This window comes from Marasmius oreades, chromosome 10 (genome assembly GCF_018924745.1).
Source record: "Marasmius oreades isolate 03SP1 chromosome 10, whole genome shotgun sequence".
In the NCBI taxonomy this organism is placed as follows: domain Eukaryota; kingdom Fungi; phylum Basidiomycota; class Agaricomycetes; order Agaricales; family Marasmiaceae; genus Marasmius; species Marasmius oreades.
In genome coordinates this window covers 665,609-678,085 of record NC_057332.1, presented here as the reverse complement: position 1 = coordinate 678,085, position 12,477 = coordinate 665,609, and the positions used below count along the sequence as shown (strand labels likewise).

Sequence of the window (12,477 nt, the reverse complement as noted above, 5' to 3'; positions counted from 1 at the left end):
GACTACGGTTATCAATGACTCGCAGAGAAGTCACAGTATACTTGAGAAACTAATTGAGGCGTTTTGAAGGCAAATCCGAGAGGAGAAATAGAGACCGATCTTGCGAAGAGAACGTCCGAAGAAGTGTCCGAAGAACGGAGGTGGGTAAATGAAGTGTATAGGCAAACAGTATCAAAACAGTATAGTTAAGTCTACTGAGAGGGCATACTTGAAGTAATGCTCTGTCATAAATGGATGACATGTAGCCAGTTCGTTAGAAGAACGATGAATCGCGAGAGAAAGACAGGTAAAAGAATTCATACTCAATAAATCGAAGACTTGTATGTATTACAATCGAAGGCCTATTTCTGTATGAATAATGGAGATGAGGAGAGTTGAGGAAAATGAGGAAGAAGTAATTGTTAATTTGAGGAAAACGAGACTACATTCATTCAGTACACGTTATAATTTAGAAACGAAGAATGAAGAGCGACCGATTCTCAGCGATAGTCAAGTATCTGTAAGTGTAATTAAGGGTATGCCTACCAATATAGATCGAGCAAATTCGAGGTCTGTCACTGTCATAGGCGCAAGCTGCAATTTTTTGACCTGGCAACCCGACTTCTTGATCAGCCTCCTAATCAACTCCATCTCGCCTCCATTGCGACAGAAATGTCCGCAAAGCGTCAGCTCCTTCAGCTCAGGGACGAGCAGTGAACTGAAGACCCGGTCATAATAAAAGCTATTACTGCCTGGGAATGGCAGTGTTAAAGCTTCCAGTTTGGGCAATAAAAATGCTGCCTGGAAGAAGGGCACGCTGAAGGCGAAGCTCGTAACGCTGCACGATACGAGAGAAGTGCGTGCAGCGCTCAAAATGAGCTCGACAAAGGAAGATAGGTCGCATTGTTGTGCCTCGAAGTGCGTCAGTTGAGAAAACGCATTCGATGGTAAGATGCGGCGATGAGAAAGATTGTACGGGAATATAGGTGCATTGAGGGAAGCGAGACTAGGAGCGTGACCGATTTTGGACAGTAGATCATACATCCATTCATAGTGGACGGGCTCCTGGCAACCAGGGATATCGATGGTGAATGACTCAAGACTGCAGAAGTCCCTTTTATAGCACCATGGGATAATAACATGCGATAACGGGCTGACGCATAGGTAGACCGACCTCCAGCGGGACCGATGTTGTAGCAGAGTCGAGAAAAGGGACATCGCTAACGCTTTTCCGTGAACGTCATTAGTGACGAAACAGAAGTCGAGCTTGATTGTTTCCCATCGTCTGAGGGCGGTGGACAAAAGCATGCTCGGCGAATGGATGTATGAAACGGCGCACAGTTCGCCCAAGTCGTCAACATCCACAGATATCCTGGACACCCAGAGCCTGGACTCGGCGATTACAACATCACGCCACCGTGTACAAACAGAGGCGATGACACTGGCGTTGCTGAGGTTTCCCTGACAGCGGAGAATAAATATTTCGGAGAGCAATTCTGGAGAAAGTTTTGCGATGAAACACGGCGGTGGATCTGAATATTCAAAAGGATACGAGTGTCAACTCGGCATCTGATGATAGGCAAAGGACTGCTCACCGAAGTAGAATTTGTAGAGTTTGGAGGAAACATTTGCATTTGTCAAGTGTGGCGCCGTAGCAAGGGCTTCAAGCTTCTGGACTAACCTGAACCAGTGTGAGTGGATCAACGGGGTCCTCAAGTAGAGGAAGTGATTACCTGTGATACATCTTCGACGGGGGGAGATAGACGTCTATGAAAGACTACTGGGGCAGACATCTCATCCATCTAAACCCAGCCAATTATTTGAGTCGATCCAGGACAAAGGTGAATGAAGACAAAGAATGCCAGCAACCCACTTCTTTCAAACACAACTGATTCGAAAATTTGACCACGGAAGAGAATTCGCCCTGTGATCGGATCGGGAGTTCTGACCCTGCAGAAAGATCCTCACATGTGGTAACGCCATGGATCCGGCCTTAAGGTATTCATTGAGAAAGGTACGAAGGCTAATCACAAAGGAACAAAGGACGACTCGTCCCAAAAATTGTTTGTATACGTTATTGGACATTATACGCTCAAAAAGAGAGCAAAGGCGGGCTGAAAGAAAAGATAAACCTTGGAGAACAAAGGAAATCTAGAGGGCTAGCCGAATCGAGATGACGTGGTCAGCGGTCCGTTTTCCGTTACCATCCCGCTTCTGCCGGTGATGAGTTGAAATCAAGTTTTGAGATAGATGGATTTGGGTCCACGAGGGAAGAGTCCTTAGCGGTAATTGGATGGTAGTGGTATTGGGGGATCATCGCAAGTGACGTCCAGCGCCGTCAATGGATCGAGTGCTTCAGTTATTCGAGGAACCCCGAGCTCACAACAGGGCTATACATTGGGAGATAAGCCAACAATGTAGTTAAGCTTGCGACAAGCCAGGCATAAAGTCATTGGCTAAAACTACGAATAGCATGTAGCTAATTCACTGCAAGGAAACGTACACCGAAGTCGAGCGTGTGATCTAGGGAGTAGAGCGTCGGGATATGAGACTTTACAATCAAGCCCGAAAGATATAAAAACTCACAGTTGATGGTACAAAGATCAAACAAAACCAGACCGGTGTTCCGAGGGTGAGGTATTGAAACCTGTTGCGTCGCGAGAGGTCCTGGGCGCAGTTTGGCGTTCAACCAAAGCCACCAGATTTAATTGGCAGGTTGGAGTGTTCAGGGTTAAGGGAACAGTCCTTGAGCACTTGAAAGAGCACCTGAGGCGTTTGAAGGCAAGAAAAGAGACCGGTGTCCTGCGAGAGAAGTGTCCGAAGAAGTGTCCGAAGAAGCGTCCGAAGAAGGGGGTGGTGAAAAGGGTACAGGCCAACGATGTAGCTAAGCCTGTTGAGAGGGTATACTTGAAGTAATGCCCTCATGAACGAACGGCATGCAGCCAGTTCGTTGGAGTACCGCAGCCTGATGCCAGTGGATCCCAATTGTTGCGACCGACTACAGGGAAGAACGATCAATCATGTGAATTGAGAGAAATAAAAAAACTCACAGTTGAAAGTCAATAACTTGAAAAGTATTCCAGTCAATGGCCTGCGTCCTGATATTATTATTATTAGAGGTGAAGGGAGAGAAGGGAAGTCCGAAGATTAGCCAAATGACGCGTGGGAACTAGGCTGAAGAACTGACACTCGCCAAAAGTCCCACGCTTTCGATTTCACCGCTTTCTTCCTCAGCTTCCAACTCTCAACTTTTCGCGCATACCATAACTAGGCTGGCTACGAGCCACCTATCCTGGACTAGCTGCGTGCTGTCCGAGGTGTAAATATTGGATATAACTACGAGTTTATTCCATCAGTTCACCCCTTCCTCCGTTATATGCAATCCGACCCGCTATCCTTCCTCAAATCGTCGTTTGGAACTCGTTCTAGATTGGAAATCATACTTATTTCATGAGGCGCATACCACATACTATTACGCTGGCTACAAAGCCGCCTATCTTGGACTAGTTGCGTGCTGTCCGAGGTACAAGTAATGGATTTAACTACAAGTTTATCCCATCAGTTCGCGCCTCCCTTCGTTAATTCAATCGGCCCATTCCTCGTCTCGCGCTCTAGCCATTCATTATTAACGATTCTCTCAAGTAAGTCACCTCAGCTGTCCTCGATAGCGATCTAATATGTCTAGTTTGTCAGTTTTCCCAAGAGGATGCATAGGCTGACTACGAGCCGCCCATCATGGACACGCTGCGTGCTGTCCAAGTGATACATTAAGGATATGACTACAAGTTTATCCACTTCCATACATTAACTGAACACCCAAGCAATAGCCATTCTTCCTCCCGATCTTATCATATCTTTTCCGTGGTTCTGCCTAAAACAGTTTCTGAACCACGCTCTCGGTATTCCATCTTCAACTGCTTTTCGCCTTCTCTAAACTCATCCTTTTCATGTAGTGCTCAATTCATTCGTAATATGAAGGACACAATCAAATTCTCGGACCAATGTATTATGGCAAGTAAATTGGAACAAAAAATTGAGTCAAACGAGGGCACCCCAACAGCAGTCGACACAAGTACATGACCTATTCTATCACAAGGTGTGGTTCGCGTACCACTTTCCATTCCATCCTGGCCACAAAGCTACTCCTCTTCTCGCCATTTTCTCACCCGTAACCTTCGCAAACTCCCTTGCGAGCTCCTTCAGTGCCTCGTTCTGGTAAGGGCCCATCAACACCAATTGTTTGCAACTGTCTTGGGGACATTTCATGGGTTTTCCGTGTTCTGGGGACTTCTTGACTTCACTATGGTAATCACCAATGCAATACTCGCAGAATATGCAAGAACAGTCCAAGCTGACAACTCGTTAGCGTAACACTAGAGACGTGATGAGGTACTCACATGTAGGGGTCATTCACAATCTGGTTGCAAAGACCGCAACGCAGATTTACCAGTTGCTCCATAAAGTAGTGCTTCTTACTTTCTATCTTTGCCGTGAGTGCCTGATAACCGTCAGCGCTCGCATGTTGAGCAGATGAAAGACAAGGTACTTCTAAATGTATGGTGGATGCTGAGGTGTCAGCCAAATTCTTCACCAACTCCAACTCTTTCTTCATTTCCAGTTCTTTGCTGCGTTGACACTCCAACTCCTCCCTCATTACAGACTCGTTCGCGCGAGCCTCTTGAAGCATCTCGAATATCTTCTGGAGTTTTTGGTCATATTCGTCGTTAAGAACGCTTCTTCGACTTCTATTCGGTGTCTCCGGCGGGGACAATAGGCTTTTGGACGGGACAGTGTACGGGGCCGCGTCGTTACGTGACCCATGAATTATCTTCAGTGTGGTTTCGGGCGCCATCTGAAAGTAGAGAAAACTGGAGAGAAAGCTTGATAAGAGGCTCGAAGAAAGGGATGGACGATGAGAGTGAAAGAGACTAAGAAAATGGTCGAAGTCACGACAAAGATCCTCTTTTATGATCCATGAACAAAGGACAAAGGGCATCAGGCATCAGATCTTGTCGGATCGTTCCGTGTTGCGCATCACGCGATCAGCGTGACTGTGCGTCGCGAATTCAACGGTGGATCGATTTCAATGATTTCGCTTTTCCATTTCGGGGATGACGTCTCTAAAGGTCGAGATTTGAGGGTAATTTGTGGAGGAGAAGTCGCAGGTAAGACGAGGATGAGTAGTTCAGGGAAGCTGGTGCTTGCGGGCTTGCGACGTCAATGCTTTGGAAGTGGAATGAATATGTGGTGAGTTTTCTCTCCGCCCAAAAGCATTGTGACTTGTCGTTGCTCATCTTGGACATGCCAAGCACTCTGATGATCCAAAAGAATTCATGAAATTGTTTAACTACCTGATTATCTGGAAAGACACTCTAAATCTACATAGAAACATAGGGCGGGACCTGCGAATCCGAGGCCTGAACTCCAGTGATGAATTCAGTATATGTCGGGTGGACGCCCGCATTTCATTCGTCGGCTGTGCCCCGAAACCTGGAACCATTTGTGGGGCGATTTCTCAGCTGGGATGTTGCGCACCTGGATTGAAGATAAACCTACCGTGTTTTAGGAGCATTCTGCCGCTATTCAGCCCAACTTTCGCTCAAGAACCACAGCGGTACCGTATGTCATTCCATTTTCGAAGCCTTTTCTCACCCTGATATCTCTTCAAGTCCTTGTAAGTCAATTAATTTCCGTTCATTGACAGTACAGGTAAAAGTTGGATGATATCGTTTTCACTAGCATAGCTCTAGCTCGTAAGTGATTCAACTTCGGTCGCTGATCACTCTAATTCATTCTGCGTCCTTTGATACTTGCCTCCAAGGTGTTTCTCGTTCTTATTTCTTCGGAACTCGGATTTGGTCTTTGATCTGTTCGTAAGTCGTTCACACCCGCCACATCGGTAGTCTTTTCTCAGTCTTTGCCTCTTCTTGTACAATCCAGATTTCATTCATGGTTTCTAAGAACGAAGGTATGTTTCAATCCATGTCTTGGGGGCCTTAAGTGCTTAACCACTAGACAGTCCGCATAGAAGAACTGTTATCCAGAGGGCCTGACATAACAGACGGTCCCGGTATCGTCTATGCTTTCGTGATCGTAGGGGGGACTTCTCGAGATAACGCTTTAATGGTCAAAGTGGGGGCCACCAAGGATTGGAAACGGAGGATGCGAGAGTGGAAGAACCAGTGTAAAGGCGAGGAGCACGTATGGCTGGTGGGGATCGAAAGCAAATACCGGTTTCTCACAGGTGCGTGGAAGATTTGCCTTCCTTCGATGATTAATGTCAATATTGCAGAATCTTGCGCTCATATAATGTTGGAAAATCGAGCCCTTGAACGCCCGGTGGTTACATGTGAATATTGTAAGTTGCAAGTTGAAGTTCATCTGTTTTCCCCTCACATTAACACGATTACGATCTCAAGGCGGTCGGAAGCACATGGAGAAGTTTGTCATGAAGGTCAAGGATCGATTCGCATCCAACGTCGAACGGGAACTCATACAAGTGATTGAGGAGGCCAAACGAAGGGTGAATACATACTTCGGTGTCTAGTGTAGAAAACAGTGATGATCTGCTAACGAATACTGAAACAGCGAAAATATAATAGTTGCTCATGCATGTAAGGTTTTGGCCCCTTTTCATCGATGGTTTTCCGGTCTCACCATGTTCTTTTAGGCCACATCGTCTTTCAATATGTTTGGGAAGATCTGTCGGAATATTTCGTGAGAATGGTAAGACTCCACTCGAGCAAGGTACTGCCCCCCTTCATCTTGGTTTCCAGAGTCTTGCGACGGCAATCTCGAGGATACGCTTCGAAAATGGGAAGTCACCCATCGGTTGTACGACAATAACCGACAGATCAGCTTCGGTATACCGACCATACTGCGAATCCAGTAGGCTTCCCGCGGCGCAGTCGTGAATTCTATGGTGTTCAACCACAACGGTGGTTATATGGTCCAGGCGCTCATGGGACCCGACGTAAACATGCGAGAAAGACGAGCGCCGGTGATGCGGACCCCAGCTCAAGGCTTGGTGCTGAAATGGCGACAAGATGACGACGAAGGATGTCGCAGATGGAGATATGTTCCGGAAAATGCAGAAAGGACATGTAGGATAGGTGCTGAGGGTGGCAAAGTAGGATGAGGCGTACAATCACCCGATGTACGCTCGATGTATTGCAATTAATTTTACCTCAAGGCGATCTGTCCATCCGAAGCTGGACTCGACATACATAATTCGCTTGTACACTCCCTGGTTCCCACCGTTGTTGCTCGATATACGCTTTCCCGCCGACAGCGGATGATGATCGGACGACCAATACCCGAAGTTCGCACGCAAAACGGACGATTATCGGGTATTGGAAATGGTCTGCCAGAAAGGTAAAATATCCTGTAAAATAAATTGGTCATTTTCTATCAAAGAAAATTTCCATTTCTGGGGCATGAATGCCAGCATTTCCGTTTCAGGTTTGAATGAATATCTACCATCATTGATTTCCTCTTTTTGGTACCGTAAATTGCCTTAATCTGGTACAACAAAGAAGGCCTAGATTGTGCCATAAACAAGGGAGTTTTTGAGTCGGATATAAACCATATTTGGCCTCATAATGTCAACATTTTTGCTATTATTTCCTACAGTATTTCCTCGTTAATTTTTTTAGCCAGAAAGTAGGCTCTGCCAGCAGTGATTGCAACGAAAATGCGCTCTCGAACGCGACGCCAAGCTCCAAACGGCCTGCTCTCAAGTTCAAACCCTAACCTGACCGCCCGTCCCAACCTCACGGGAACCCCACCCAACGGCATAGACTCCAATCTTGATTCTTTGGATTTGGATGTCCTTGCCCATTTACACCAAGCCCACGCGACGTTCCGAGAAGAGACGTCTAGAAAGTAAAGAACAGTCAAAGTCAAATAGAAGGCGAAGGTAAAGGGTGCCTCCTTGCTTCCTCCTCACCGACTCGGACTCTCATCAACCGCGCGCTCATGTTCTCGTAATACTCGTCCGAAGGAGCCACAAAGCCTGAACTGGTGCCAAGTTGTAGCAACCGTAGCACGGAAGTGCGACGTAGTATGGGTATGTAAAAGTTTGCGGCGTGTCCAAAAACCAAGTTATTTCTTCTGAAATTTTAACATGGTTCAAGGTACTCGAAAATGCTAGTATTATTCTTGGCCTTCCATGGTCTCGCCGTTCGTGAGCTTGTCGACGGTCCAATACTCAATATTCAATGCTGAACCTCCAGTTCCATTACCAGTGTGTTCTCCAGGTACACCCTTGACATCGACATTAAGCAGGCACAACGGCGGTCTTGAACATCCGACGATGGTCGATGTCGATGAACCCTGCGCCGGAGGTGGTGTGCATCCTTCAGGAACAGCTTGACATCGACAGTGAAGAAATGCGTTCCTTGTACCTGGCGTACAGGGGGTCTTGAGTTAACGTTGAAGGTCGAGGTCCTGACAAAAATATTGAAGGACCGCGAACCTGCCACCGCAGATGACTGGATGCTATCCAATTCTTGCTGCCTCCATAGCAGACGCCTTTTCGTTCTCGTCCTCATCTCCTTCCCCACCGCTCGGAAGCACCATGCCTTCAGACAAACTCATCTCGTTCGAACACTTCTGTGATCCCGTCAAACCTTCTCCAGAACAGATCGCCTTCGAAGCTCTCTTGGCAAAAGTCAAATTCAACGCCGAGCTGGAAGCCCTGGGACCAGCACTCGGTTTTGGCCAATTCAGCACCTCTGTCGGCATTCGGTATGACTCTCGACGTGAGTTCCTCGAACATGACTCATGTATGATTCACCTCCTAACGTCTCTTAAGAAAATGCAAACTATATTGTCCTTGCATGGTGCGAAAAAACACCTGTCCAGACGAGTTCATCCCTTCTGCCGAAGGGATGGACCGGGACTGATTGCAATTGGACCTACTCCCGGATGGGCAAGTCCCCATCGAGGTTCAGTTTCTCCCTCGAGATACACTCGAGCTAGACGCTATGATCGGGGCTTGTGCTTTAGGGTCTGCTGGTGGTTTTTACCATTGGGCTGGTAGCGCTCGTAGGGGGTTCGGAGAATCCCAAGCCCTGGGTCACGACTGCAGGGCATGCGTTTGAATACTCCCCCTCGATAGACGGAAGAGTGTACGTCTTTTACTTGGTTTCGTTTATTGGGCCTTCGCTCCTTGAACTTCGCTTGATCAGCATCTCTTTAGCGACCCTCACCACAAAGATAGCCTTGTCGCTCTCTGTCTCATCGAAGAGGAGTGTGATTATTGCTACAAATCCGACTGCAAGAATTGTCCAGTTTGGAGAGGGCAGGGGCACCGTCTTGAAGTGGGACCAAACGAGATCTTCAACTTTTTCCACCCCGAGCTTTTTTACCCGCTATATTAAAGATCAGAACGATCTTGGAGTCTTTCCACTTGGCAATGCAAAGCTCAGGGTTTTGCAAGTCTCGACTTGCCAGGAGGTTATCAGAGATTTCGGTAAGTCCTCCCGTCATCCTTTTCATTTGCATCATGTCTGTGTAGTGGGTGGGACGCTGATAACAGAAAGAATATGTAGGGGATATAGCATGGAAGACCGGGGAAGGCGTTGAAGTCAAGCAAAAAATTTCGTTGTCAATAATTTCCGCCGTACCTACGTGCCGTTTCAACATAGACAAAGGTCATCACGATGGTGTCTAGCATACACTCTCCAGTGGGGAAGACTTCTAGCACTCCGGGTCGTTTTTCGCCGAAAATGCCTATAATGTTTCTTTGATGATATCTAGCAACTGAAGCTGATATTCGAAACGGAGTCAAGTGTTAAGTCCAAACATTGGGCGTAAGGATGTGTCTACAAACCTCTGGGTGCCCGGGCTTCAAAACCCACTTGTATTCCTTCCCATCATCCCCAACAAAGATTCGACTTCTAGTAATGCAGATGCAGAATAAGGGTTCCGTAATCACACAACCAAATTCGAAGAGACTAACCTCCTCCATCCTTCTATTCTAAGGAGTTTCTTCCCGGGAATCTCCTCCCCACGGACGAGAACGCGATAGGCTTTCCAATCGATACGAGCGAAATGTGCGAATCTGTCTTCCTCCTGCCCGTTCCCAGTTTCGTCCTCCCTTCGCGGAATGTCATCCGGGAGAATCTTGGCGATAGTTGTCGAGGCACCTGGTATCGTACCGGTAGTACGAACTTTGTAGACTATCCGTCCGCTCTCATCCGCATATGTCGAATTGAGGTAGTTTCCCGAAAGCGTCAACTTCATGATGCGAGAGTTTTGTGACGCTAGATTTGGAAAAAGTTTAAATATGAAGGTGGGTCACAGGTGTACACAGCAAGTCGGCGAACGGATCGGAAATTGCATTCGTCGGTAGCTTTTAACAGCATTCCGTCCATAAAAAGGTCCCAAAAGCCTCGAGCCTTGACAGCATTCCACATTACGGGGCCCCCGTTTCGACACCTATCGAGTTCTCTTCACAGATCGGTGATAGAGCACCGCGTTGCTTCGTAAGCGATACTATACAATGTCGGCAAACGAATAGAAGGCGGTCGAATGAGCGAGTGAGAGCGGTGGAGTAAACACATCGCTGAACCCTATCTGCAGCTGTCACGATCAGGACAAGGTCATATTCTCCGAACAAAGAGCCTCACAGAGTGGAACCCGACAGCTGGCGTCTTTGAAATCGCTGGTAGAGACATTTTATTCAGCCGGAAGGGAAGACAAAGGGGTCGCCGGCTTGGGTCTTCCAGAAGGAATGCCTGGTGTCCGGATCTTCCTAGCATGAAGGAGGAGAGAATAAACAGTCTCCCATGAATACGATCGAAAGAACGAAGCAATCTTCTAGCTCATTTCCGTTGACACTCGAACCAGGGTATCCAGTAGCGCATTGATTTTCGTCGTTACACCGCCTCAGAATGTCGTAGTAGTATGGTCCTTCAAGCGATTCGGCCCTCCTTGTTTGGGGTATACAGAATCGAGGAAATAACCGCAGACAGTAAGCCTTGATCATGGGGTAACATGGCAGTCGTCAACCATCACCGCTGAAGCGCTGAAGATGCACGCGGGCGGGCGGGGGAGTTTTGGTTGGAAGGAAAAGTCGGGTTCAAATCATATGCAATGTCCTGTTCGGAGCAATCTGCCAACGATTTTTAATAATTAGACTTTTTCGTTCTCGTGTTATGGGGCTGATGGCACCAAATTCACTTAAAGTCATGCTGCGGAAATGAACGTCAATTGATAGAACTAGGGAAGAATTAATACAACTACACATGTGGGTTAAAGTAGCTTGGCGTTAATAAAAACTATCCAAGTGTGGGTTAGTGCAGCTTGGCGTTAATAGGTGTGGAGGTGTCAAGTTGAATGAAGGATTACGATCTGAAAAGAGGAAGAGGAAAGGCTTGAAGGAGAAGTAAGAGCAAGGATTAGTACAAGTAATTGAACTCGTGCCCGCTCATCAACTTCAATCATCTCTCCGCACATGTTCAATGTAGAGGAAGGTCAACATAATCAAGTCGACCATATGTTCCCCAGCCGGGAAATTTTTCAAAACCGCAGGACGTTTCTTACCAAATCCAAATACACTTCCAACATTGCGGCGGTCGAATTTGGCGACTGGAGTCTTGTATTCATCGTTGAGCTCAAGCTAAATCAAGTCGAACTTTTGAGTACGAATTAGTAACGGAGACGACTGTTGTGAAAACGAACCTCTGAAGTGCATGCACCTAAAAGCCACCTATACTCTCTTCCATCGTCTCCGACAAAAATACGGTTTCTATACGTTCGGGTATCAGCTCGAAGCCATTGTAGTGAAGATATTTACTTGCTACTCACCTCCCCAATGCCCCAGAAATCCCTTCTCTCCTGAAAAATGTCTTTGCGCTCGTCTCTTCACCACCGCGCACCAAGGTTGAATATACGACTTTCCAATCGATACGGGCAAGGTGTGCAAAACGATCTCCTGAACCTTTTCCGTTCTCGCTTGCCCCTCGCGGTATGTCGTCTGGTAAGACCTTGCTTATCGTCGTTGAATTGCCAGGATATGTCGACGAAGTGTGGACCTTGTAGACGACTCGACCATTGTCGTCGGTATACGTGCACTTCAGGAAATTCCCAGAGAGTGTGAGGTTCATGTTAGTCGGTTGTTGCGGTGACCGGTCATGAATTTGAAGGTCTTCTTATGGGCATGTTTGTTAACTTTTACGGTATGGGCACACTGCACAGCCTGTATCAAAAGTTTTCAATTAGAACTAAGTTCTGTCGTTGAAAGGCTACGTATGCTCAAGTACCTTCGTGTTTGACTTGGGGGTTGGCGACTGCAGAGCGTGTTGAGAATTGGTGTCACACCAAGTGTCACAGTTAGAACTTCAAGGCAGGTGGACAGTACTTATTTCAACATTCACGATATTTACAAACAAATCAAGGCATTACTCAAGGTTAATCGTACTTTGGAGCTGTTCCGAACCAGTGCTTAAGCACAAGTTGTAGCCCGATAGCCAGAAGTTGCTATTCGATTGA

At 47.0% G+C, this 12,477-nt stretch overlaps 6 protein-coding genes across 6 annotated transcripts; 2 read left to right on the top strand and 4 right to left on the bottom strand.

The window, feature by feature from the left end:
* Positions 1-489: 489 nt before the first annotated feature.
* On the bottom strand, positions 490-1,723 carry E1B28_002256 (uncharacterized protein; the record flags this gene model as incomplete). Its single annotated transcript, XM_043159164.1, has 3 exons — positions 490-1,511; positions 1,575-1,660; positions 1,713-1,723. The coding sequence occupies 3 exons, from the start codon at positions 1,721-1,723 to the stop codon at positions 490-492; spliced, it is 1,119 nt and encodes a 372-aa protein (XP_043002763.1).
* A 2,345-nt stretch (positions 1,724-4,068) lies between these two features.
* E1B28_002255 (uncharacterized protein) lies at positions 4,069-4,831 on the bottom strand (the record flags this gene model as incomplete). The annotated part of the gene is made up of 2 exons (XM_043159163.1): positions 4,069-4,330; positions 4,377-4,831. The coding sequence occupies 2 exons, from the start codon at positions 4,829-4,831 to the stop codon at positions 4,069-4,071; spliced, it is 717 nt and encodes a 238-aa protein (XP_043002762.1).
* A 1,097-nt stretch (positions 4,832-5,928) lies between these two features.
* On the top strand, positions 5,929-6,526 carry E1B28_002254 (uncharacterized protein; the record flags this gene model as incomplete). Its single annotated transcript, XM_043159162.1, has 4 exons — positions 5,929-5,947; positions 5,999-6,223; positions 6,272-6,337; positions 6,399-6,526. 4 exons carry the CDS (start codon positions 5,929-5,931, stop codon positions 6,524-6,526), a joined length of 438 nt encoding a protein of 145 aa, XP_043002761.1.
* A 1,941-nt stretch (positions 6,527-8,467) lies between these two features.
* Positions 8,468-8,961, top strand: E1B28_002253 (uncharacterized protein; the record flags this gene model as incomplete). The annotated part of the gene is made up of 2 exons (XM_043159161.1): positions 8,468-8,741; positions 8,795-8,961. 2 exons carry the CDS (start codon positions 8,468-8,470, stop codon positions 8,959-8,961), a joined length of 441 nt encoding a protein of 146 aa, XP_043002760.1.
* Positions 8,962-9,714: 753 nt separating this feature from the next.
* E1B28_002252 (uncharacterized protein) lies at positions 9,715-10,227 on the bottom strand (the record flags this gene model as incomplete). The annotated part of the gene is made up of 3 exons (XM_043159160.1): positions 9,715-9,750; positions 9,815-9,881; positions 9,944-10,227. The coding sequence occupies 3 exons, from the start codon at positions 10,225-10,227 to the stop codon at positions 9,715-9,717; spliced, it is 387 nt and encodes a 128-aa protein (XP_043002759.1).
* A 1,195-nt stretch (positions 10,228-11,422) lies between these two features.
* Positions 11,423-12,092, bottom strand: E1B28_002251 (uncharacterized protein; the record flags this gene model as incomplete). Its single annotated transcript, XM_043159159.1, has 3 exons — positions 11,423-11,605; positions 11,668-11,734; positions 11,794-12,092. The coding sequence occupies 3 exons, from the start codon at positions 12,090-12,092 to the stop codon at positions 11,423-11,425; spliced, it is 549 nt and encodes a 182-aa protein (XP_043002758.1).
* Positions 12,093-12,477: the final 385 nt, after the last annotated feature.